This window comes from Carettochelys insculpta, chromosome 20 (genome assembly GCF_033958435.1).
Source record: "Carettochelys insculpta isolate YL-2023 chromosome 20, ASM3395843v1, whole genome shotgun sequence".
Classification (NCBI taxonomy): Eukaryota; Metazoa; Chordata; order Testudines; family Carettochelyidae; genus Carettochelys; species Carettochelys insculpta.
The window spans coordinates 7,463,598-7,486,237 of record NC_134156.1 but is presented as its reverse complement, the minus strand read 5'-3'; the positions used below and the strand labels follow the sequence as shown (position 1 = coordinate 7,486,237).

General features: G+C 56.6%; 1 protein-coding gene across 5 annotated transcripts in view; it reads right to left on the bottom strand.

Moving 5' to 3' along the window:
* The window catches only part of RNF157 (ring finger protein 157), a 101,716-nt gene that overhangs the window by 29,157 nt on the left and 49,919 nt on the right, over window positions 1-22,640 (bottom strand). For all 5 annotated transcript variants that reach the window (XM_075014886.1, XM_075014884.1, XM_075014885.1 and 2 more), the window contains exons 3-11: window positions 13,467-13,555; window positions 9,174-9,320; window positions 8,341-8,458; window positions 6,844-6,910; window positions 5,487-5,530; window positions 3,411-3,458; window positions 3,037-3,108; window positions 2,138-2,297; window positions 1,129-1,241 (exon numbers count right to left, since the gene is read on the bottom strand). In XM_075014886.1, coding sequence (XP_074870987.1) covers window positions 1,129-1,241; window positions 2,138-2,297; window positions 3,037-3,108; window positions 3,411-3,458; window positions 5,487-5,530; window positions 6,844-6,910; window positions 8,341-8,458; window positions 9,174-9,320; window positions 13,467-13,555 — 858 coding nt within the window. The remainder of the gene's footprint in view (window positions 1-1,128; window positions 1,242-2,137; window positions 2,298-3,036; window positions 3,109-3,410; window positions 3,459-5,486; window positions 5,531-6,843; window positions 6,911-8,340; window positions 8,459-9,173; window positions 9,321-13,466; window positions 13,556-22,640) is intronic.

Below are 22,640 nucleotides of genomic sequence, written 5' to 3'. Positions count from 1 at the left end.
GTGAGGCCTGTTTCGCGTCCCTGTGCACCACGGGGAAGGGGGCGTGACGTCGTGGGATCTGAAGACGAACACGCAGAACCTTCTGCAACCTCCGTTCTGCGGTGGCACCGGACGATGGTTTATAAAACGGGCCAAGCGAGAGCTCTCTTGAAAGCTAACGATCCGCTGAGTCCGTTTACGCTGCTCCGATGCACGTCTCACTTTTCCATCTGAAGCGATGCGCGCTGGCTCTGTGCTCATAGTTGACATTTTAGTTTCGGGGAGAGCTCAGCCTCTTGTGCTCGTCGAGTGCAGCCGCACTGGACGGAGAAAGAGCCTTATCAGATGGGAAACGGCTGATCGCTTATAAAGGCCTTGGACGGATGATATGCCCTGCGCGGGCTCCCACTCAGACGAGGACAATGGAATTCCTTCCACATAGACAGGAGTATGAAGACGACCCTGAGAGCGTCTCTTTTTGTCTTCATTCCAGCTTGTCCCTTCAGGAGCATCTTTGCGATGCACTTGGGCCTGGAAGGACTGATGTCCCACCCTTGCAGAGGACGTATTCCAGAGACTTTTAAGAGAGCAGCTTATTCCATCTCTGCTGCAAGGCTGCGCCAAGAACTTTTTTAATGGTGTATGTAATTCGATTGCTTTAACAATTTTAAACTCCTTGCTCTCTTTTTATTAATAAAGCTTTAGATGCTGGATTGTAAAGGACAGGCCCAGCGTGCTCTTTTGGGTAAGATCTGACGTATGCATTCACCTGGGAAAGTGGCTGGTCCTTTGGGACTGGAAGAGCCTGTTAGACTTGGTGCGATTGGTTTCCATAACCTCTCCTCTGTGCAAGGCTGGGTACTGGTTATGGCGCAAGGGAAGCCGGAGCGACTGAGAGAATTGCTTGCGTGACTTTTTGCTGGCCAGCGTGGCAACAGAAGTGCTCTGTGTGACTGCTTTGATGCGCCTCAGAGTGAGGGACACCCAGTCTTGGGCTGTAAATAGCCCTGTTTTAAGCAATTTCCCCTGATTTGGCTCTCTCAGCTGTGCCTGGAAAAACCTTGACTGTTACGGGGAGCGGCGGTGGTAAGAGCAGCGTCGGCACTTTGTGCTCCGGCTGATGGATCAGCTGCTCCGGCCAATACTCACCGAGTGCTCCTCGGAATCGGACGTTTGCGAGGCAGTGACCGGACTGAAGCTGCTCGGAGGGAGAGGGCCAAGCTTTTTCCTCATCGCTCGGATCTGAAGCAAGGCTCGGAACGCTGAATGGGGCGGGGCAGGGCAGAGACGGGGAGATAAGCAGTTAATTGCTAATATGACCAGCAGGAATCCCAGACACTCAGGAGAATGCCTCTGGTCTTCACAGCAGCCGTTTTATTTCGTCTATTCCACACTAGTCAAAGCCACGCGAAACCCACAGGACGGACCTGGGGGGTTTTGCTGCCGTTTCACCCATTTGATAGAAACCTGCAACATGTCCGGTTTTTCCGCCTTACAAATAGGTCTGTCTTTGGCGGGGGAAACACAGGACTTGTTCATCCCTTAGGACAGACCTATTTTCAAGCAGCAACCATGAAGGGTTTTTTTTCCAAATTTGGAATTTTGAAATTTCAGGCTGAGATTTTAACCCACAAATTTGCCAAAACCGAGGTCTAATTTCATTTAATCAATGCCCAAGTCTCATTTCACGTTTTGGGGAAAGTAAACAATGCGGCTGCAAAATGGCTTGAAATGCAACTAGGGACCGTGCTGGAAAAATGATGCAAGAAAAGGGCTTTGCGCTGAGCCATTTCTAGGATGCTCTCGAATGAAGACATCTGTCAGTGCACTCGCAATTCTAACAGACGTCCGCAAATCGTTCTAGATTCACACCTTTATTCTAGGCCACCCAGCTTATTCACTAGTCAGGAGCAGCTCTCTCATTCCCTAGGAAAAGGCCAATACACTGCAATGCCAGCCCCACGTCCTGAGTCACCCCAGGAGCTGTCTGGGGATAGCGAGGAGTTTTGTCTTGCTTGACCCGAATGCGCAGGACATACAGGACTGATCTTCCCAAGTGGACGAGTAAAACAACTCGGGACAACGTCCCCTTTTGACCCCCTGCCCCAGGGATCACTCCTCTGCCACGCTGGGCTAGGAAGAGAGCCCTGAGCCTTACGCAGCCTGCAGATGGGGCAGTTGTTGGCTTGGTAGCGCAGGGTGTCCGCACAAGTGTTACACAGGCAGAGATGGCGGCAGGGCAGAATCAAAGTGTCGCGCACGTCGGAGAGGCAGACCACGCACTCGGTGCTGTTGTCGCTCACCTCGTCCTCAGCCACCTGCTCAGGAGGGAGAGAAGGAGCCGTTTCACACGCACGGCCACCCCAGCCAGCGTGACGCAGCAAGGCCCCGCGGGGATAGACAGCCAGGCTCTCTGAGGGGCTGCTATCGGTAACGGGAGTCTGCAGCAGCCCTGGCTACCCCTGTCTTACAGGGGCCAATGGGTCCCCTCAGCTGGCCCTCCCCAGCCCTTAACCCATTGCTACGCAGAAATGGAGGGAGCCCTTGAGCGGCCACGTCTGAGGCATCCCTGGGCCGCTCCCCTCCACAGCAGCCTGGGCCCTTGGCAGGCACCCCACAGGACTGGTGCAGCCCTACAAGCGAACAGGAAAGGCCACGGACAAGAGGGTCAACAGCTGGGCTTCTACCTCCTGGTTCAACGCCTTAGTGAACCTGAGCATGGAGGCTGCAGCCTAGAGCTCGTCGGGTGGAAGAGGTGCTAAGGTGGGTCAGGAATGGACCGGACCGCGAGGAGGGTGATGGAGTCTGGAGGGCCTGAGAAGATGCGATGGGCCTGGGACTTGCAGCTGGACCTGCTAGCCAGGCCTGAGGGGCGTTGGACACCACTACAGAGCAATAGCAGGGCAGGGCCGAGGCTGCCTGCACTGTGCTAGCCAGTCACTGCCTTAACAGAGGGGGGGTTTCAAAGAGAACCAGCCCACGAGGTGTGCGCGCCAACTGAGGAGGGACCCCTGCTCCCCAGGCCCTGCACCCCACTTCCCCGGGACTCGCCCTTACCTTGGAGTCCTGCGTGTTGTATTTGTTCTCAATGCCGTAGATCTCCTGAAGCAGGTAGCTAACGCCATCCACCTGGGGACCGCCGAGGCAGGAGTCACACGAGCAATGCGGAGTTACGTTGGCACCGCCAGGCCGGCTCCTTCCAGAGCCGCCCCATCCCACCCCCACGGCCCTGCGCGGTGAGCAGGCCGTTTCTATGCACGCCCCCCTCCCTGCCACGCTGCAAAGGGGGCATCTCATTGCCCCAGTGATTCTAACAGGCCTGCAGTCCTGCTCCAGGCCAGGCCTGCTGAAGCCAACAGACAAGGAGCGACTGCCCCATATCCCCCAGGGCAAAGCGGGTGCTAACCAGGTCCCGCCCCGCATACACTCACCACTTGTTTCTGCTTGAGGGGCTTCACACAAAAGCTACCATCCGCATGCTGCAAACAGGGAAATCGCACTCCAGGTTAATTCCAAGCAACCAGGGGCGCTCGGGGGAAGGGAAAGTGGATGTGGTATATCTAACGCACACTGCAGACCGCGACACCTGTCGTGAGGCTTGGCGGGGTCACGTTGCTATCTGCTGAACGTCAGTTTCACGGCACCCAGGCCAACTGACGGAACAATGTTGGCATTGAGAACATTGGAAACGCACCAAAAGGCAAACGAAGGAAAAAATGCTGCTTAAAGACTTGGGTTGGAGGTTATTGACTTTGTCTATTGGGTCCTGCGATGCTGATGGTTTGAATCTCTACATGCACCGTAAGTAACGAACTCGTCTGAGCCACCCCAGCCCAGCCCGGTTTCTGAAATCGCAGCAACGTGCCTGGATAAAAATGCTTCAAACCTGTAATTTTGCACAACTGCGAAGACTTAAGTGGGTGAAAAGTGACATAAATGCTTAAAACTAAACATCAGTGTTATCTGGAGTGACAAGGTCTGGCCAGAGAGCTCGCTCAGAAGGGGAGTGAAGCAGTTCTAGGCAGCGCTGGCTGATCAGGAGTTATCACGGGCAGATTGGGAGCAGCCAGGAGGGTGCTGGGCTGCTATAAATCCATTAGGGCCAAGTGATCATAGAATCCTAGGACTGGAAGGGACTTCAAGAGGCCATTGTGTCCAGCCCTCTGCCCTCATGGCAGGACCAAGTACTGTCTAGACCATCCCCGATAGACATCTATCTAACCTGTTCTTGAATATCTCCAGCGATGGAGATTCCACAACCTCCCTAGGCAATTTTATTCTGGTGTTTGACCAACCTGACAGTTAGGAACTTTTTCCTAATGTCCAACCTAAACCTCCCTTGCTGCAGTTTAAGCCCATTGCCTCTTGTTCTATCCTCAGAGGCCAAGAACAAGTTTTCTCCCTCCTCCTTACAACTCCCTTTTAGATGCCTGAAAACCGCTCACATCCCCCCTCAATCTTCTTTTTTCCAAACTAAACAAGCCCAATTTTTTCAGCCTTCCTTCGTAAGTCACGTTCTCTAGACCTTTAATCATTCTTGTCGCTCTTTTCTGGACCCTCTCTAATTTCTCCACATCTTTCTTGAAATGCAGCACCCGGAACTGGGCACAATACTCCAACTGGGGCCTAACCAGCGCAGAGTAGAGTGGAAGAATGACTTCTCGTGTCTTGCTCACCACACGCCTGTAATGCATCCCAGAACCATATTTGCTTGTTTTGCAACAGTGATCTGACTTGAGGCTGCCATGGGGCATTTCAGAAAGCTCCCCCACCCTCAGAAAACTGATAAGAATGTCAGGGGAGAGGTTGTTTCAACTCCCTTTCCCCCAGGCACCCTGGGAGTTCAGCTGGTGGGGGACTGTTTACCCAGACCAAGAGGTGCCTACCCCAACAGAAGTCCAAACCCGGGCAAGGACGTGCGAAGGTCGGCCACAGGGCCTAAATCATCTGTGAGACTGAAGTGAACAGGTGCCTGGGGCCCAGGAGTGGGAGAGAGCCTGACGCTGTGAGAGCAATCAGACAATGGGAATTGAATGCTGCCACGTCTTTTCACAGCTAACCCACTAGACGGGCGACAGATTCACCAGCCAGTCTTACACCGAGATTGTTCTCTTCCGTGGCGTGAGCAAACGCCCGTTTCTCAATCTGTAGTGATGTTAGAAACATACCAGGGGACCGTGTGACAGAAAGGCCTCTCCAGTGCCGGCTCAAGGGACCAAGCATTGAGGCTCAAACTTTCCAACCTGGGTGCCTAAAATTAAGCTCTCCAACCAACAGTCAGGTGATGATAATCAGCAGCCTGGGGGGGGCTGGGCTACTCGACATCTCAGACGTCGGCTCCTTTTCTGCTCTAGCGGTTTAAACCCAGCGTCAGGCGCCTGCTTTGTGATTTCCACACGTGGCAACTTGTGCTGTGGGCTGCTGTCTGCACCCACTGTGGGAGGAGAGGGTTTAACAGGCCCCGCTGCCCCCGAAAGGAACGGTGCACACGGAGCCTCACCACTCACCTTCTCAAAGGTCGCCAGCAACACATGACAGTGGCCAAGGTGCTCTGCAAGACAAAACGGGGCAGGGCGAGAAGGTCAAAGGGACGCCCCGCGACTTGGAATCTGGCTCACTGCCCCAGCTCCCCTCGCGGGAATGGAACGCGGAATCCCACGCCCAGCAAATCTGGGGCAGGACCACTGCCTGAAGGGCTCTGCAATGGGACAAGCAGAGCAGGGAAGGTGCCAGGTTTGGATATGGGCAAGGTGCCTTTTCCCCCCAGCCAAGGTCTGGCAGGAGGTACTAGCCAGTCTGTTCTCTCACTCCTGCAGGGTCGGAGACCAGAGATCGCTCTGGGTTTAGCCCGTGTGTGCTCGTCTCCTGCTTCCTCTCCTCAGCCACCCCTTTAAGGGGCAGCTGGTACGGGAAGGGTTTTTACTCTGTCTGGGGGAAACGGCTTTGCAAGCTGCCGTGTGCGGCCACTGCCCTGAAGAGCAACACCCAAGGTGGGCCTGAGATGACCACTGCAAGGTGGGCCTGAGAGGACTGCTGCAAAGCCTTGCTCCTCCACAAGGAGCCCGGGAGCTCTCGCAAACCTGCAGCGTGAAGGCACAAGGATGCAAGGAGCTGAGAAAGCCGTGGGCCAAACTCCTCTTTGGAAAAACGACGCCGATTGTGATTCACTGGCCCAGGGCTGAGAGGGTCAGGCATGCTGTGGAGTTGTTGGGATTCGCTTTCCTTGCCAGGGGTCTCATGCAAAGCCCACTGGTGCCAAAGGGACCCATTCCAGTGAGCCGGGCATTGGGCCCTGGGCCAGAGTGCCCTCGCACCCCGAGCTGGCCTCAGGCCCCCATTCATTGACACTTCATTGCAGGCTCACTCACTGACACTCCACAAAACCCCTCCCTTTTTCAGCTTAAACAAGGAGGCGGCAGCATGTGCCTGATGCAGCACCCCTGTCCCCAGACGTCTGGCCCGATACCTCCCTTTGCTGTCATTAAAGGCTTACGCTGAAGTGTATTTAAAGAGCCAGGCCCTGTCCATTGTGCTAGGTGCTGTACAAATACAAAGGATAATCCCTGCTGCAAGGAGTCGATAATCTAAGCGGTCCTGAGCACAAGGCGGAAAAACCGAGGGATCAATAACGAGCCTTTATTTTCTCTCTCCAGCACGAGCCAGGTAAATCTATTTATAAGACCAGCTGGACGGCCTTGTACCAGCACAAGGGGGCTGAAGCACCCCACACAGGAACGCTGAAAGTTCAATGCGCCAACGGAGGCTGCATTGTAAGGACACAGATGCCATCTGCAGGGCATATCGCGCAGGAGCCTGACATGAGCCTGCCGAACTAGCCCTGCAGTGCCAATGGTTGGTGCTTACCATCTCCCTCGTCCACGACCGCATGCACCACCATGGGATACACCTCTCGGTCCAGGTCAAAGCTCAGCTGTGAGAGAGGAGGGAAAAGGAGACGTCACAGAGCCAGAGTCGAACTCCCCCTGACTTCAGGGGAGCTGCCCCACTTGACGCCAGTTGGGGGAGCCAGTCCAGTGATGTAAATGGCACCAGGGCAGTTTACACCGGCTAGGGATCTGGTCCGTGGCACGCCAACGGCCTTAAGGAGGAGCTGGGGAGGTTTCTGTTCACTGAAGGTGTATGAAGCTGACAGCCAGCTGGCCTCTAACGTGGTACAACACAGGGCTTTAGACCCGACGCTCGCAGGTTCTATCCCTGGGGCCGGCAACCCGGGTCTGGCCATGTTAAACACAGAAATACGCACCTCAGGGCTCCCAGCTGCCCCGGTGCAATCACACCTTGGTACTTGCCAGGTCCCGGCACATGAATGACCCTCAGTTTCACGAACAGCACAGAAGCTTACTCGGCAACTACCACACTGCCATAAATCTTCTATGGCTTCACCATGCAAATCTATTCGGTTAACCCCGCCCCGCCCCACCCGCTAACCAGGCACTGGGAACAGACTACACCAGACCCACAGGACTTGGGAGGGAGGGGAAAGGACAGAGCTGGTGTCTCACCTCTTCCCCCGCCCCTGAACTCCTCTCGCTCCCTGCAGCGAAGGGAAGTGGGAGAAGAGCTGCGGCCCAGCCCTGCCCTCCTGCAACGGCCGGATCCCGCCCGCCCGCCGTAAAACCAACCGCGTTGAGTTCCGCGTCAGTGCAGCAGGACTGGGAGCCAGAGGAGTGAGCAGCGGCAGCAGCTGCAAATGGCTCCTCCGAGAGCCACACGTGGCTCAGAGCCGCCCAGCTGGCGACTCTTATATGGCGACCCAGGTTCGGGTCCCGACCCATAGGTTGGGAATCCCTGATCTAGACACAGCCACGGGCAGGAGACCTCTCGCTGGCTCTCACAGTGGCAGCGCCACACAAGCAGCAGCAGGAGCACGGTGGGGCTGCCCAGCAGCTGAAGGGGCAATTCACCTCCCCCCACAAACCAGGTGAGAGCCACGCTGAAAACAGGGAGGGCAGGTGAGCCCAGTTCCAGAATAATGGAGCAGAGCCAAGCAGCTCAGTGGGCTTTGGGGACCGCTCTCCTGTCCTCTCCGGGGTTCAGCAGCGGCTCTGAAGGGCTCCGCATGGCCCTGCTTTCACTCGCGTGTTGTAAGGCTCCGCACGCCTCCATCACCCGCACTACTCCTCGCTTTCGAGGCTCCTCCTTTCCTTACTGACGGATCCCAACCCCCCACTGCCGCCCACGCCCGACTTGCCGCTCCTGGGCCATGGCGGCCCCCAGGCCAAACAGTCTGGGTGAATGGGCTGCAGCTAACCGCAGGGGCAACCCAGATCTCAGCGAGCGGGGCAGACCGAGAAGACCTGACGAACCACCGTCTCGTGGCTTTGTGCCAGGAGGGCTTACCTCCTCCTCGGCCCACTCGGAAGGGTCCACGGTGTGGGAGGGGACGCAGAACTGCTGGCACACCCCTCGCTTGTAACGGACTGTCTCCGACTGCAAGCTGGCGTCCTTGGGGAGGTAGCTGCCAGTCAGAGGGCGACAAGGTTAATCTCTCGCTGTGCTTATGCGGAGCATCAGTTTGCTCCAGCAACTAGCGCTCCTAGGGACTGGAGCCACCTCTGTCCCGGCTTTCTGTGGGAGACCTGGGTTTGGTCCCACCGCTCCCTATGGGGGTGGCCGAAGGCCGAGAGCCCAGTCGGGGTCAAAGGTACTTCGGGCACATTTCAATGTCCTGCCAACCACCCAGGGTGGGGAGAGATCAGCACATGGCCACTCCCCTGGCAACGGGGTGGCAGGGTCAAGGCTTAAGGGTCCTACAGGGGAAGCTTGGCCAAGGAGTGTCTCCAAGTCCATACTCTTTGCCCTCATGTACCCTTCACACAGGGGCGGATGCGACAAGAGCTGTGTCAGGGAAGGAGTCTCAGGCAGTCTACAACTCTGAAGTCTACACTGAAGGGGAAAAGGCCGCGGGGGTGCCAGGACTCCTGGAGGAGGCCATGTCTGGGACAGGCTTCCTAGGCGGGGACACCTGAGCAGAAGAGCGCAGGGGACCCTCCTCTCCCTTCAACAGCAGCAAACCCGAGTCAGCTGCTCTGGAAAGTGCCTGAGGCAGAGCTGTCTCAGCGCACTGGGTTTCTCGCTTCCTGGGGCGAGCATCCTCCCAGGCTCTATGGGAAGCTGCTCTCCTCAGGTTTGGGGGGGAAACGCCTCCCCGGGGCCTCCTGTGCCCATCTCACCTGGCTACTCCGTTCTGGAATTCTTCCATGGCTTGGTAGTAAATGGTGATGGCCACCCGGGCGTCCGTGTCAAAGGTGAACTCCACGTTGTAGCGGACCTTGGCTCTGCTGACTTCCTCGCCGGGGGTCTTCACGTCCTCCGCACACCTGGCAAACCCCAGAGGGTGTCAGAGCTTACCCCAGACCCAGGATCCCCTCACGCACCCCCGTGCAAGGCTCTGGAGCACAGCACGACGGCTCTGGGGGAAAACCACAGCTGTTGCTATCCTCCACCTCTGATCAGGGAAAGCCAATGCACCAGCCACCACACGTGGCATCCAGGGTCTGGAAACTAACCTCAGCCACGGGCAAGAAGGGCAGACGCCAGCAACCAAAGGGCTGTGAGGGGCTGAAGTGGGCCCAGGGCGGTGTAACAACTGGGCAATTCCTGCTTGGGACGGACGGGCAAAGGCCTGAGCCCCAGGTCTCGCTGGTCCGTTTCCCCACGGGGGCATTGTGCGCGCCTTCTGGTGCCCGTCCTGTTGGAGCCGGCATTGTTCATTGCAACGAAACCGTTTTTTTGCATTCCACAAGCAAGCTCGCGCTCTGCTCCTTCTGAATTGTTCTGCCTCTGGACCAGCCAGAGCAGCGAAAGGGCAGCAGTGCAGGAGGTAGTCGAGGGCTGAGCTGGCCAATGCACCCAGCAGGAGAGCAACGGTGTATCTGAGATGTCGGGTGGCATTTCCGGCCCCGTTTTGTGCCAGGCTCCAGAAGGAGCTTGCAACAGGCCAGCACGATCTGCTGCTCAGCCTCCCAGGGGAGCAGCGGAGGCCAAGTGGAAGTGGATTACTACCTCTTCCCAGCTGCATCAGCTCCCCGTCAGTTATGCTCTACGAACCCGAGAGGTATGAACACTAACTCTGGGGGTCCCACTTCTGAGGCTCAGTACCCAGACTCCAGCCACCCTTCTGAGCCCGCCAGAACACGCCCCTCCTCGACTCTCCAAACACCTGCCATGTCCCGATGGACTCTCTCTCTCTCCCCATGCCCCCCTGCAGGAGACAAATATCGCTGCCCCCAATGGACAGACAGCAAAACTGAGGTGCACAGAGGAGAAACGACTTGCCCCAGCCCAGGCAATGAGTCAGTGGCCAAGTCTCACCCCTTCTCCTGTGCTTTCACCGCTAGACCACACGGCTGCCCTGCCTTCTCACAGAGCCATTTGGAAGCCAACGGCCAAGGCAGGACAAACAGGCAGGAACGAGCGCGGGCGGTGGGTGGAAGAGGCCAAGGCAGGCAATGCCTCACCTGGTGCTGTTCAGGCTCTGCCAGAGGCCCCCAGGCTCCCTCCTCCGGCCTGCTGTTGTCGAGCGCAGAGGCTGGGGAAGGCCGTCCGCCAGCTCCCGGGAGCTCTGGGGCCACGCTCTCCTCGGCTGGGGGCTACAAGCGGGGGGGCTGGGCAGTGGCCTGCAGGGCCCTGGGCGGAAGGGACATGGCTGGGATCTGCCTCCCAAAGCTGTGGGGGTCACCCACCGCCCACAGGCGGCAGCTTCGCCAGGGCTCTCATCTCCCCCTGGAGACAGGCAGCCTCTCCACACCACAGCTCTGCCCGCTCAGCCGTGGCCCCGGCACCGCCGCCTGCACTTGCGATCCCACCCCCCCGGCCTTGTCTCTCTCACAGCCCTGCCCCACGGATGCTCTCATAGGGCATAGACACCCCCCGCCCCCTCGAGCGCCACAGCCAACAGAGATTCAATCCAAGCCCCGGTCTGATCACTCCCATTGCCTGCCTGGTCGACCCCACATTTCCCTCCTCTTCTCCCCAGCAATTCGGCGCCCTCGCGCTTCACTCCCCCCTTTCCTCCCCCTCACTGGCTTCTTCAAATAAATATTCAGCTGTCGCCCCCTTCCTCAGACACCCCTGCCCGGGCCCCCGTCTGCACACCAGCCCCGAGACACCCCTGGGGATGTTCCTGCCCATGTGAATTCTAACCAGCCTCTCCCTGGGGCGTCCCTGTAAGCCGGTCTTACACATGGTTGCTCCTGGCCGTGAACACACAGGGTGGGAGTGGAGGGACCCCCAGGTGACAGCCCAGAGCAGCCCCTTGGAGACTGTTTCTCCTACATGGAGCTGAACAACACGCACCCCTGTTCATTCATCCCCCTCCCGCCCCAGCACCAGGCCTGCCAGGTCCGTGCAACGCAGGCACCGAGCACTTACGTCATGTGTCATCACTGCCCGCGAGGGTGTTGTGGGGCTCGGGCCTCTAGCTGTTCCTTTGCAGGGGCATATTTTGCACAATTCGCTGCCCTGCAGGGCTCCCGGCCTGAGGGAGTGCAGGAACGGGACTGCAACCAGGGAGCAGCAGCGCGAACTAACGGTCACCGCGTGTCCCAGCAAGGGAGAGGGTCAGAGAGCGGCTGGTCTGCGGCAGCCTGGCTGCTGCATTGCTGGCACTGGCCTTTACTAGGTCACTCCTCCTCACCGGGCCTGACTGCTGCGCTGCTGCATTTCATTTGGCTCCCGCTTGGGGCTGCTTCCAGCCCTGGCAGCGGGCGAGGGATTAGCTCTGTCTCGCTCCTGCTGTCACATCGAATGACCCAGCAGATCAGGGGGAAGGAGGAAATCCAAGAGGCCCATCTGTCTAACAACAGGAGTGGCAGGGTGGGTAGCGTGGTGGGGGGCTGTTGCAGCAAGCCCTCACTACAGGGGACCGTCACTCGTCTGCCGCAGCTTCACTGAGAACACGGCTAATCCTCTCGGCATGCTAGCTGACAGCGACCCTCCGCGCCCCGTGCCAGAGCCCACTGGCCACTCCAGCGTCTGCTCACGAGCTTCCCCTCGCCAGCCAAGTGTAGCTGGGACACTGGGCAGCCCTTGCTCCTTGGCCAGGGCTGGCATTCCCACCCGAGAGGGCGAATTTTAGGTGCACCAACATGGAAGACCGTGTGAAATATCCCCTTGGTAGCGGTGCCCATAACAAAATTCACGTGGCAGGGGCTGGGCCAAAGGGCTCTGAGGGAATGTGAGGGCTGTGGCTGGGGTGCAAGGGTGTGGGGGCCCCAGCTGAGGGTGCAGGCTATAGAGGGGCTGGGCTGAAGTAGGGTGCTTTGGGGCTACTGAAAGGAGGGAGAGCTGCCCCCAGCTCACTTTCCCTGCAGCAGCACGTGAGCTGGGAGGAAATGGCACCTCTGTGGCAGCTCCAGGGCTGGGGCTATGGGATAGGGGCCCTTCCCCCAGCCCCAGCAGGTCCTGTGGTTGCGACATGGCCAGGGGAGAGGTGCCAGGTTCAGGCTGTTCCTTCCCCCAGCCGCACCAGGCTGGAGGCCAGGCAGGGTTGGGGAAGGGGTGTCCCTCCTCCAGCTGGCAGGTCCCTGCCTTGGGCAGACTACTGAAACCCTTCACAGTCCTAAGCAGGCAGCTGTGAGGCTGCCCAGCTGTGCAACTCACATGGAACTTTGGTTATGACCCAGCCCTGCTAGATCCCAAATCCCCTCCCAGCCAGCCCAGCCCAGGCTTGTGTGGAGAACCTTGTTTTAATCCACACACAGTAAACCTCAAGTTACGTGGGGGTTGCGTTTTTGCAACCCTCGCGTAACTCAAATTTTCATGCAAGTCGAGGGGAGATGGGAATCAGCTCCCCTGGGTTTGCAGGAGCTGGGAAACTGACAGGCCCAGCAGGCTGGTCAATTTCTTGGCTCCCAGAGTGGCAGAGAGCTGGGAACCAGGGGGCAGCCTGGTTCCCTCTCCCCACCCCTTGGGCTTGCAGGACCTGGGAAACTGACCAGCTAGTCAGTTTCCTGTGTCCAGCAAGTGGTGCGGAGCTGGGAACCAGGGGGCAGCCTGGTTCCCCTCTCCCCTCCACTTGCAGAGAAGGGAAACTGAGCAGGACAGCAGCCCTGGTCAGTTTCCTGGCTCTCCTCCACTCCTTGGGGCCAGGAAACTAACCAGGGCTGCTGCCCTGCTCAGTCTCCTGGCTCTGCGAGCGGAGGGGAGCCGTGAGCCAGGCTACCACCTGGTTCCCAGCTCCCTGCCACTCCGGGGACTGGGATACTGCTCCTGTCAAGGGTGGCAAGAGTCAGGCTGCGCAGGGGCAGCAGTTGTGTTAACCCGAAACACACGCAACTTGATTGCGCGTATCTCAAGGGTTTATTGTACCTCTGGAGGTGTTTTGGGGCATTACCTCCTGGAAAGATTCCCCACTGCTCAGCTGATGTGGGCACCTAACTGGTTAAGCCACTGGGATGGTGCAAGCTGGAGCAGGGCTCCCTGCCAAATCCCACAACTTCCCGCCTCGGCATCCCTGGACTTACTTGACCAGACGCAGAGTGTCCTTGCGGATGTTGATTAAACTCCGGAGCGTCTTCACCGGCTCCTGGGGGGGTGGGGCGGCGTAAGGAAACTAGGGGAAGAAGAGAGAATATGGAAGCTGCTGATTTTCATAGCACCAGGGTCTGAGTCGCTGCCTATGTGGAAATCACTCAGCCTGCAGCAGGCCTGGATACCCTCCCCTGGCCCGGCGGGCGTACACCTGCCATGCCACAGAGTTCATCTCTGCAGCTGGACAGAGCCGCTTTCCCCACATGGCCAAGCCCAGCTTCAAGCCCCTGGAAAGCCATGAGCTCGGCTGGGACGCCAGGAGATTTTTTACGAGACCAGTAACAGCACGTCGGGTCTCCCTGCCCAGGGAGGCTTCCAAAGTCATGGCTTCCAGTTTGGTCCAAGCCACAAGGTCCAGACATCCACTTGGTCACTTCTTCCCGGAAGCCGGGAGCCAGGGCACACCCCTGGGGGCTGGGGCTTGAGAGCAGCACCACGTATCACAAGACAGCCGAGGCAATGGCCAGCGCTGGCGGCGTTCCCACACCAGCGAGCCCGCTCCCTGGAAATCTGTACAGCCGACGACGAACTGGACCCAGAACAACCCACGCCCTGCCCCAAGCAAACCTGTGAGCCAACGCTACCCCAAGGGCCCTGTAGCGTGTCAAGGGGGGACCCAAGATTATCCCCCCGCCCCTCTTTACAAAGCCGGGATCCAATACCCCCCCCCACCATCGCCCCCCACACATGCAAAGTGGGGACCCGCTCTGGCCAGGATCTGCCTTGCACAACACAACCCCAACACCTGCCTCCCCTGGGTGAAGTGGGGCCCCAATAAGATGCCATGGCTCTACTGAGGTCCAGGGGACCCCACTGAATTCCCCTGGCCCTGTGAGCCTGATCCTGCCCAGAGCAGAGCCCCCCTCCATTCCCCCGATTTCCATGGTGCCCGGCTTGGTAACTTGCCCTGGGCTGCTATTCAGAGACGTGCAGGTTTCACAGTAGGCAGGACGCTGGGTCCAGGGACCGAGGTTCCCTGCCGGGAAAGGCAGACTGGGGGAGAAGCTGAACCCTGCGCCGGTGCCTGGTTCCAGTGCTGGCATCCCCCTTACACGGGGCTGCTGCCTCTGGAATAGTCTGGATGTGGCTCATTTGGGCCGAGGCCCCAGCGGCGTTGAGCGCAGAACCAGGATCCCACTCCCATGGGGCACAGCCTCGACTCACAGCCCTGCACAGTCTCAGCCGCTGCCTGCTCTCGTCGCTTACCAACCAGACTGGAGCTCCGCAGACCTGCTCCGGAGCACTGCCCAGGGTTCCCTCTGAGCCTCTGGTTCTGGGTGCAGCACAGTGTCCTGTCTCCTTGCACCTGATTCCCGACCTTCACCCAGCACACCCTCTGCTCGACGTCCAAGGGCTCTCCAGTGAGTGACTGAGGCCTGGAGCACGCCAGGAGCTGGGGAATGTGGGTCCATGAGTGCCCAGCATCCACACCAAGGGCCTCACCCAGAGAGGTGCTGAGTGCCTGGAACTCTTGCGGAAGCCCTGGGTCCAGCAACCCCGAGGATCGACTCCTGGGCACGACTCCCAGCAGGATCCAACTTGCATCAGGTCATCCCCGGAGCGTCAGCCGCCGAGCAGACAGGGCTACTCACTCCCCAGGGCTGGACGGGGCAGGTCAGGTCCTGGCAGGCCAGTCAGCCGAAAGTCTCCAAAATACCTGGAGCAGCAACACGCCATGCGCTGGCTGGGCGTGACTCCCAGAGCTGTGCGACAGCACCGAGGCGCCTGCTCTGCAAGGCCAACCCTGGGCTCCTTCATACAAATCAGGTTCATTTCCCTGTGCTCACGACAGTGACGTGACCGACAACTCGGGCCGGAGATGGGCACACGGGCAGCGCCCAGGGTTCTCTGCCAGCCAGCCCGGTGCTGGTAAAGCCGCTACTTCCAGGCATTAGCATGAGCATGACCAAACTCCTTGCAGCGTACATGCCTCTCTCCTTTCACACCGGCCCAGGCACAGCAAAAGCAGGGGGTGGCTTTTCCCCAGGCAGCCTGCCCAGCCAGGATGCACAGAATCACAGGGCTGGAAGGGACCTCAGGAGGTCATCTAGTCCAGCCCCCTGCTTCAAGCAGGATCAACCGCTACTAAGGCATCCCAGCCACGACCTTGTCCAGCCGGGACTTAAAAACCTCAAGGGATGGAGAATCCACCATCTCTCTAGGCAACTCATTCCAATGCTTCACCACCCTCCTGGTGAAGTAGTTTTTCCTAATATCTAACCTACACCTTTCCCTCTTCAACTTCTGACCATTACTCCTTGTTCTGCCATCTGACACCACTGAGAACAGTTTCTCACCCTCCTTTTTAGAGCTCCCCTTCAGGAAGTTGAAGGCTGCTATTAAATCACCTCTAAGTCTTCTCTTCTGGAAACTAAACAAGCCCAAATCTCTCAGCCTCTCCTCATAGGTCTTGTGCTCCAGCCCCTTAATCATTTTTGTTGCCCTTCGCTGAACCTGCTCCAGCAAATCCACATCCTTTTTATACTGGGGGGCCCAAAACTGGACACAATATTCCAGATGTGGCCTCACCAGTGCTGAATAAAGAAGAATAACTACTTCTCTAGATCTGCTCGAAATGCTCCTCCTAATGCACCCTAGTATAACGTTAGCCTTCTTGGCTACAAGGGCACACTGTTTATTCATATCCAGCCTTTCATCCACCTTAACCCCTAGGTCCCTTCCCATCATACTGCTGCTGAGCCAGTTGGTCCCCAGCCTGTAACAATGTTTGGGATTCTTCCACCCCAGGTGCAGGACTCTACACTTCTCCTTATTGAACTGCATCAGATTTCTTTTGGCCCAGTCCTCCAATTCATCCAGGTCCCTCTGGATTCTCTCTCTACTCTCCAACGAATCTACCTCTCCCCCTAGTTTTGTGTCGTCCGCAAACTTGCACAGAACCCTGAGCATCTGCCAGGCCCAGGATAGGAGAATGGGAGAGAAGAGGCCCTCATCACCTCATACCGCCACTTGGCCTTACACATTCGTACCAGCTGGGGGGCCGTAGGATGCAAGGGAACTGACGAGTGATGTTGGCTTCCAGGCTGCCCTGCAACATCAGCTCGTGGCTCGGAGCTAGCAGGTTCCTTCAGTCAGGGTGACGTAATGGAGCTCAGAATTGAGCTGGAGGGCTCTCTCTGGGCAGGGATGTTAAGTGCTGACAAGCCCAAACCTCTGCACCTGAGGGCATCTGATAACGGCCTGTTTGTCTCTGGACTGACTGGGAAATTTCTCCCAGCCAGCAGGGAGCCTGTAGCTCTCTCCTTGGAGCAGCAGTGTCCAAAAGGCATTCAAAAGATCTTTTCCCTATTCGCCACTTTACACCAAACTTTATCGAGCCCGGCACTCCCAGCCCCGCATGCTAAATAAACACCCTCCCCCCAAAGCCAGGCACCCCCATTCTAAATCAATGCCAGCGACACCAGAGCCGGGGCCGCCGCATGCTTCTCCCTCCATGCGCAGGGCAGGCAGATGGCACTCCCCGCGGGCGGCTCTCAGGAGAAGCCGTGTTTAAGGCTCCGAGAGCCGCAGGTTGGCTGTTCCCGTATTCACCACAAAGCAGTGTCCTATTCGCCGCAGGTGGTGAGTGGTGAATGTATTGGACACTCCTGCCTTAGCGCTACTGGTGAGGAGGCACTCTCTCTCCTTCCGCCCACGTCCAGCATTCCAGAAACAGAACAGCGGGTTGAAATTTCTCAGGCTTGTTGGCCGCCTGATGCTGTACAGGCCATGAGTACCGGGGGGTCAAAAAAGGACTAGATAAAGTCATGCTATGTAACATAGAATAGAGCTGGAAGAGACCTAAAAAAGCCATCAAGTCCAGCCCCCTGCCCTAGGGAGGACCAAACCCATCAGATCAGCCCAGCCAGGGCTTTGTCGAGGCGAGACTTAAGTCCATCAACGGCCTGAAGTGGATTTTAGTTGTTCCTTGCTATTAACATAGACTTTCCCAAGGAATCCAAAAGGAACGTGGCACCCAACTCCCATAGAAAACCCAGTTACATGGTCTGGTCCAAAGCAGCGCTAGGAACCCACCGCTCCTAGTGAAATTAACCTGCTTCCCGCAGAGAGCGCCATCAGTGGGCTCAGCACCCTGCTGTGTTGGGACACAGGGCCAGAGCCAAGGTGAAGCTGGACTTTAGATCAGGCCCACGGTGCTTTGCAGCTTGGAACTACACCCAGAGAATGAAATGACATCTCCAGCCGAAGGTGGTGTCCCCCGCAAAGTTACCCAGGAACACACATCCTGTGCTGATTCTGATCTCAGGTACTCTGGCCCAGAACCGGAGTAGGGGCCAAATCCTGACAGCTGTGACTACACCAGCAGTTCTGCCTCTGACTCCACCTGGATCTGGACTTGGCCATAACTTTAACGCTGACTTTAGAATTGCAGCTCCAGTCACCATGGCTGGACCCAGCCCACTGCCGCACAGTGCCATGGACAGAAGAGCCAAAACGATCCTCCAAGCTGTCTGGTCCCTCACATCTCCCACTCCTTGGCAACACACGAACGGGCGAACGAGATTCCCCCCAAACCGTCGCCCTGGAGTGCTTCCTGTGCCTGTTGCAGCTGCTGCGGAAACCCTGACGTGGAGATTTTCCATGCAAACCAGCAAGCTGCTGTGGTCATAAAGTTCCACAAAGGTGGGCTGGTTTCTGCCTTTGATTTCCAGCTCCGTTGGAAAGGGAGATGAAGCTCCTCCGAGATCCTGGTTCGCCCCTTCCCTGCCAGCCCTTTGCTGAAGTCTAATGTGTCCAGCATGCTAACGGTGGGTATTTTTAGACTATTGATGTTGCAGAACATGCTCTCCGACAAGGATCAGGGAGACTGAGCTTATTCTCTGCCTGCTGCTACGGAACAAATACCAACTTGCCTCTTTAACCAGCTGCACCTCCCCAGGAGAGCTGGGAAGAAATACTGTCTCTGTTAGCAGCACGGCACGGTGCCACTGAAGAGCTCTTGCACCTTGGGAACGGAAGAGGCCAGGGCATCACACAGCATCAAGCCCTGCAGGATGGCAGGCTCCGTAAGCATGCATTGAGGTGACCTTTAGCACAACAGCTGCGTTCTCAGGCTGGCTACTATTCACGGGGACGACAGAGGGTCAGGACAGCTCTGGGGCTGAGATCACAAGGGCGTGGCCGCTGGGTGGGAATGCTGCCAGATGCTGAGGGGCTCAGAGAGGCTAGGCCTGGCAGCCAATACCACAGCTCTGCCATGCACTTCCCTACCAGTCTTGCTCCCCCTCACCCTCTTTGGGGCTTGCCCCACTAACACCACAAAGGTCACACAGGGTCTGTGTCCAGCCCCTCTGCAGGTCTGGCTGGCTGGCTGCAGAGCGGGGCTCGCGCTGCACCAATCTCTGGGTGGCCACCCACATCAGCGCAGCCCAGCCACCCTGGAGAAAACTGTGTCTTAAAGCAGAATCCCTCCCACAGCTTCCCCTAGCCCAGTGAGCAAAGAGATATCATCAGAAAACAGAGCAAGGGGGCAGAGCAGTGTAACTACACCAAGCTAGCACACAATGGGGGCACAGCTGAAGAATAATTTGCACCTAGTGTAGGGAACAAAGCCTGGTCTTGCCCACCGTAAGGTCAACTGCCGGTTGTCATGCAGCTGGGACAGTCCACCTCATTTCCTGGGTGCTAACGGAGCCTTTGTTTGCTCTTTGCACATTTCCGAGGCATCCTTTTCTCGCCAGCAAAGGCAGATGGAAGGCTGAAGGCTCCAACAGACATCAAACCACTGTCGATAAATGCTGGCAGGCATCACAAGGGGAACAGTTTGCCTCAAGGATGCTCTTCGTGGTTTGGAGGCATAATGGCTGGTTGTTCTGGGTTTATTTAAACCCGTGGATTAAAAATGAAAGTCTTGGGGAAAAAAATGGGGCCATTCTGGTCATCGGTGCTGGTGTAAACCAGGAGTAACCCCACGGAGAGACTGGGGTAAGGGAGAGCTGGCTCTGCCCCCAGAGAGTTGAAAGATTAGCGCAATCAGTTGCTCGCTGTCTCTGCCTCTCACACACGCTTTTATCCTGTGCTGGAGAAGGCAGACAATGCCAGCTCACATACGGCAAGTGGCGTTCACAATGCTTTGTGTGTTCCGACTGCGAGGCTGTTCAAAAGGACACCCGAGAACCACGCTCCACAGGCACCTTTCAGCTTGTATCCGACTGCACCGTGCCACAGCAGACTGGTACACGCTGCAGACATGGACAGCTGAGCTGCTGTCGCACCGGCTGGGGCTCCCTGCGCGGCCCTGGAGGTGCTGTACTCAGGGTCCATGCACGCTTGGGAAAACATGGGGAGCAAATGCACTGGGACACAGCTGCCTCTCTGCGTTGCTACTCCTTTGTGGCAGAGCACAGAGGCCCCCATAAGAGAGGAGAGATGCACAATCTGAACATTATACCCACCAGAGTCCCTGCCCCAGAGAGCTTGCGGTTGGATGAGTTTAATTCTTAACCACCGCTCGCTGCCAGTTCCAGACGGCGAGTGCCAGACTGCAAACGCCAGGGGGACTTCTCCCAGGGTGAATCTGGCATCCGACCCTCAATGCACGTCAGTGGAGACCAGGCAAAACTCCCAGAGAGCTGTAGGAGCACAAGTCCCGGGGCTACAAAAGCTTTACCTCTACACAGACTGGTTCTCAACCCCAGGAAACATTTGAAGTTATGAATGGAATTGGCAGGGCAGGGCATGCGCCTCACGCCACAACCCTGAACAAGGCTCCCAGGCCAGGGCAGAGCAAGGTCCATGCAGGACATGGTCCCCTAGACCTGATCAAACGGCCTGATTGGAAATGCTTTGGCGCCACCGAGTGGTGAGATGGCATTGTTACCTTAAACCAGCCGCAATCAGGCATGCATTTTTTCAAACCAGGTTGGCACAACAGGCAATTGGATGGATCCTGCTGTACTGGAAGCAGGTATAACTCCAGCTGAAGTCAGTGGAGTTCCTCCTTCTTCCAGGCTTGTTGACCAAGGATGAGGGTGGAAGAGGAAGAGGAGGGAAGGAGACAAGTGCCCCAGAGTTTAGTATTTCAAATGGGTGTGTGGCTCCCAGCTGCTGTTCCAGATCCCCATGGGCGGTCGGGGAGGTGCTGAGGGCCGGAGCAAGAGACGGTGGAGCACAGTCAACAGCTTCACTGGACTGGTCCCACGGTTCGGATGTCTGACCAGCACCTCCCAAGACAGATTCTATTTTCCGAGTTGGAGGAAGGACGGCAGACCACTGGGGCCCAGCGGAAGCAATATAAGGACATTCTGAAGAGACACACGAAAAAGTGCAGCATTGGGCTTGACACTTGGGAGAACCCTGCCCAAGACCGTCCCCAGTGGAGAACGGTAATCCACAAGGCGATGGCACAATCTGAGCAGTCCCACTGCAGTGCAGACGAGGGGAGGTGGAGAAGAAGAAATGAGCGTCAAAACCTGCCCCGCGCCCCTCCAACAGCTCCCACTACCTGCCCCTTCTGTGATAAGACCTGCAGCTCCAGAATCAAGCTGATCAGCCAATCAACAGACTCACAAATAAGAAGGGGCCATGAAGACGCTCTACTCGTTATAGAGTGGCCACCAAGAAGAAGAAGGAGAATCGTAAACAACTTGCTGTCAAGTCACAAGTTATGTTACCACCTTGTGTAAGAATTGTGGAATACCACCACTGCTTGAAATCGTTGTGGGGATACAGGGCAGTCATCCTCGCTTTGTGAGATGCGGATCACACAGGGCTCCCCTCGGCAGAGCACTGTGGAGCAGAAACGGAGAGCGGGTACTGGCTGAACCAGCTGGGAGCCTTCTGACCCTGCATCCAGAAGTCTGGCTTGACTAATCCCTCCCTTCACCGTTCAAAGACAAACCTTTTTAGTGAAGCCTTAACTAAAAGAGGCAATAAACCCCTCAGCTATCTCGACAGCCTCAGGTATTAGTGCATCTTCAACATTAAGTAGCAGACCTACACTTTCTTCCGTCTCTCTTGCTCCTAATGCATTGAAAAGGTCGTCTTACTGCCTTTCCGTCCCTTGCTCCGTGCAACTCACTGTGTGCCTGAGCCTTTCTGAATTCCACCCTGCACGCCTGCACTCTTCTTTCACACCCTCCTGAAAATCTGCCCAGGGTTTCTACTTTTGTAGGATTCTTTTTTTGATTTTTAGGTCATCAAACATCTCCTTGTGGAATCACATTGTGTCTTCCTCCTCTTCTTATCTTCCCTTCACATTGTAAAAGTTTACAGAAATGCCTTTTACAACAGGGTCTCCTCAAGAAACTGCCAACTCCTTTTTCCCCTTCGTTTTTCTTACCATGGGACCTTACCTCCCAGTTCTTTGTATCTGTTAAATTCATTTTTTTAAAGATATGTTACAATGGGAAAAGGCACAATGAAAGACAACCAAAATGATAAGGTTCATGGATCTGTTTCCATATGCAAAAAAGAGTAAAAAGACTGGGAATTTACAGATTGGAAGAGATGACTCAGAGGGAACATGATCAATATCTGTTGAATCTTTACTGCAGCAGAGAAAGTGAATCAGGATGTGGTATTTACGCCCTTCACATAACACAGGAACCAGAGGGTCACCCAATAAAATTAATAAGTAGCAGGTTAAAAACCAACCAAAGGAGGTACTTCCCACAATGCACAGTCAACCTGTAGAACTGTTTGCCAGCAGATGTTATGAAGGTCAAAACTAGAACTGGGTTGAAAAAAAAAGACCTAGGTAAGTTCCTGGAGGGTAGGTCTATCAATATTATTAGCCAGGATGGGCCGGCCTGCAACCCCATGCTCTGCATGTCCCTAACCTCTCTTTGCCAGAAGTTGGAGGTGGACAACCGGGCATTGGATTCAACAACTGACCTGTTCTACTTATGTCTTCTAGGTGCCCTGATATTGACCTGTCAGAAGACAGGACTGGGCAAGACGGACCACTGGTCAGACCCAATACGGCCATTCTTGTGCTTTTTTGAAGTTCACTGTCCTTATTCTGCTCCTCACTCTCTCCTCCCCCCTTAGAAATTGCTTTCACCCACATTGCTTCCACCTTTAGGTGCACCACTCGTCCCCACCTTTGGTGAAAACCACATCTAAAATGGCTTTGCAAGAGAACA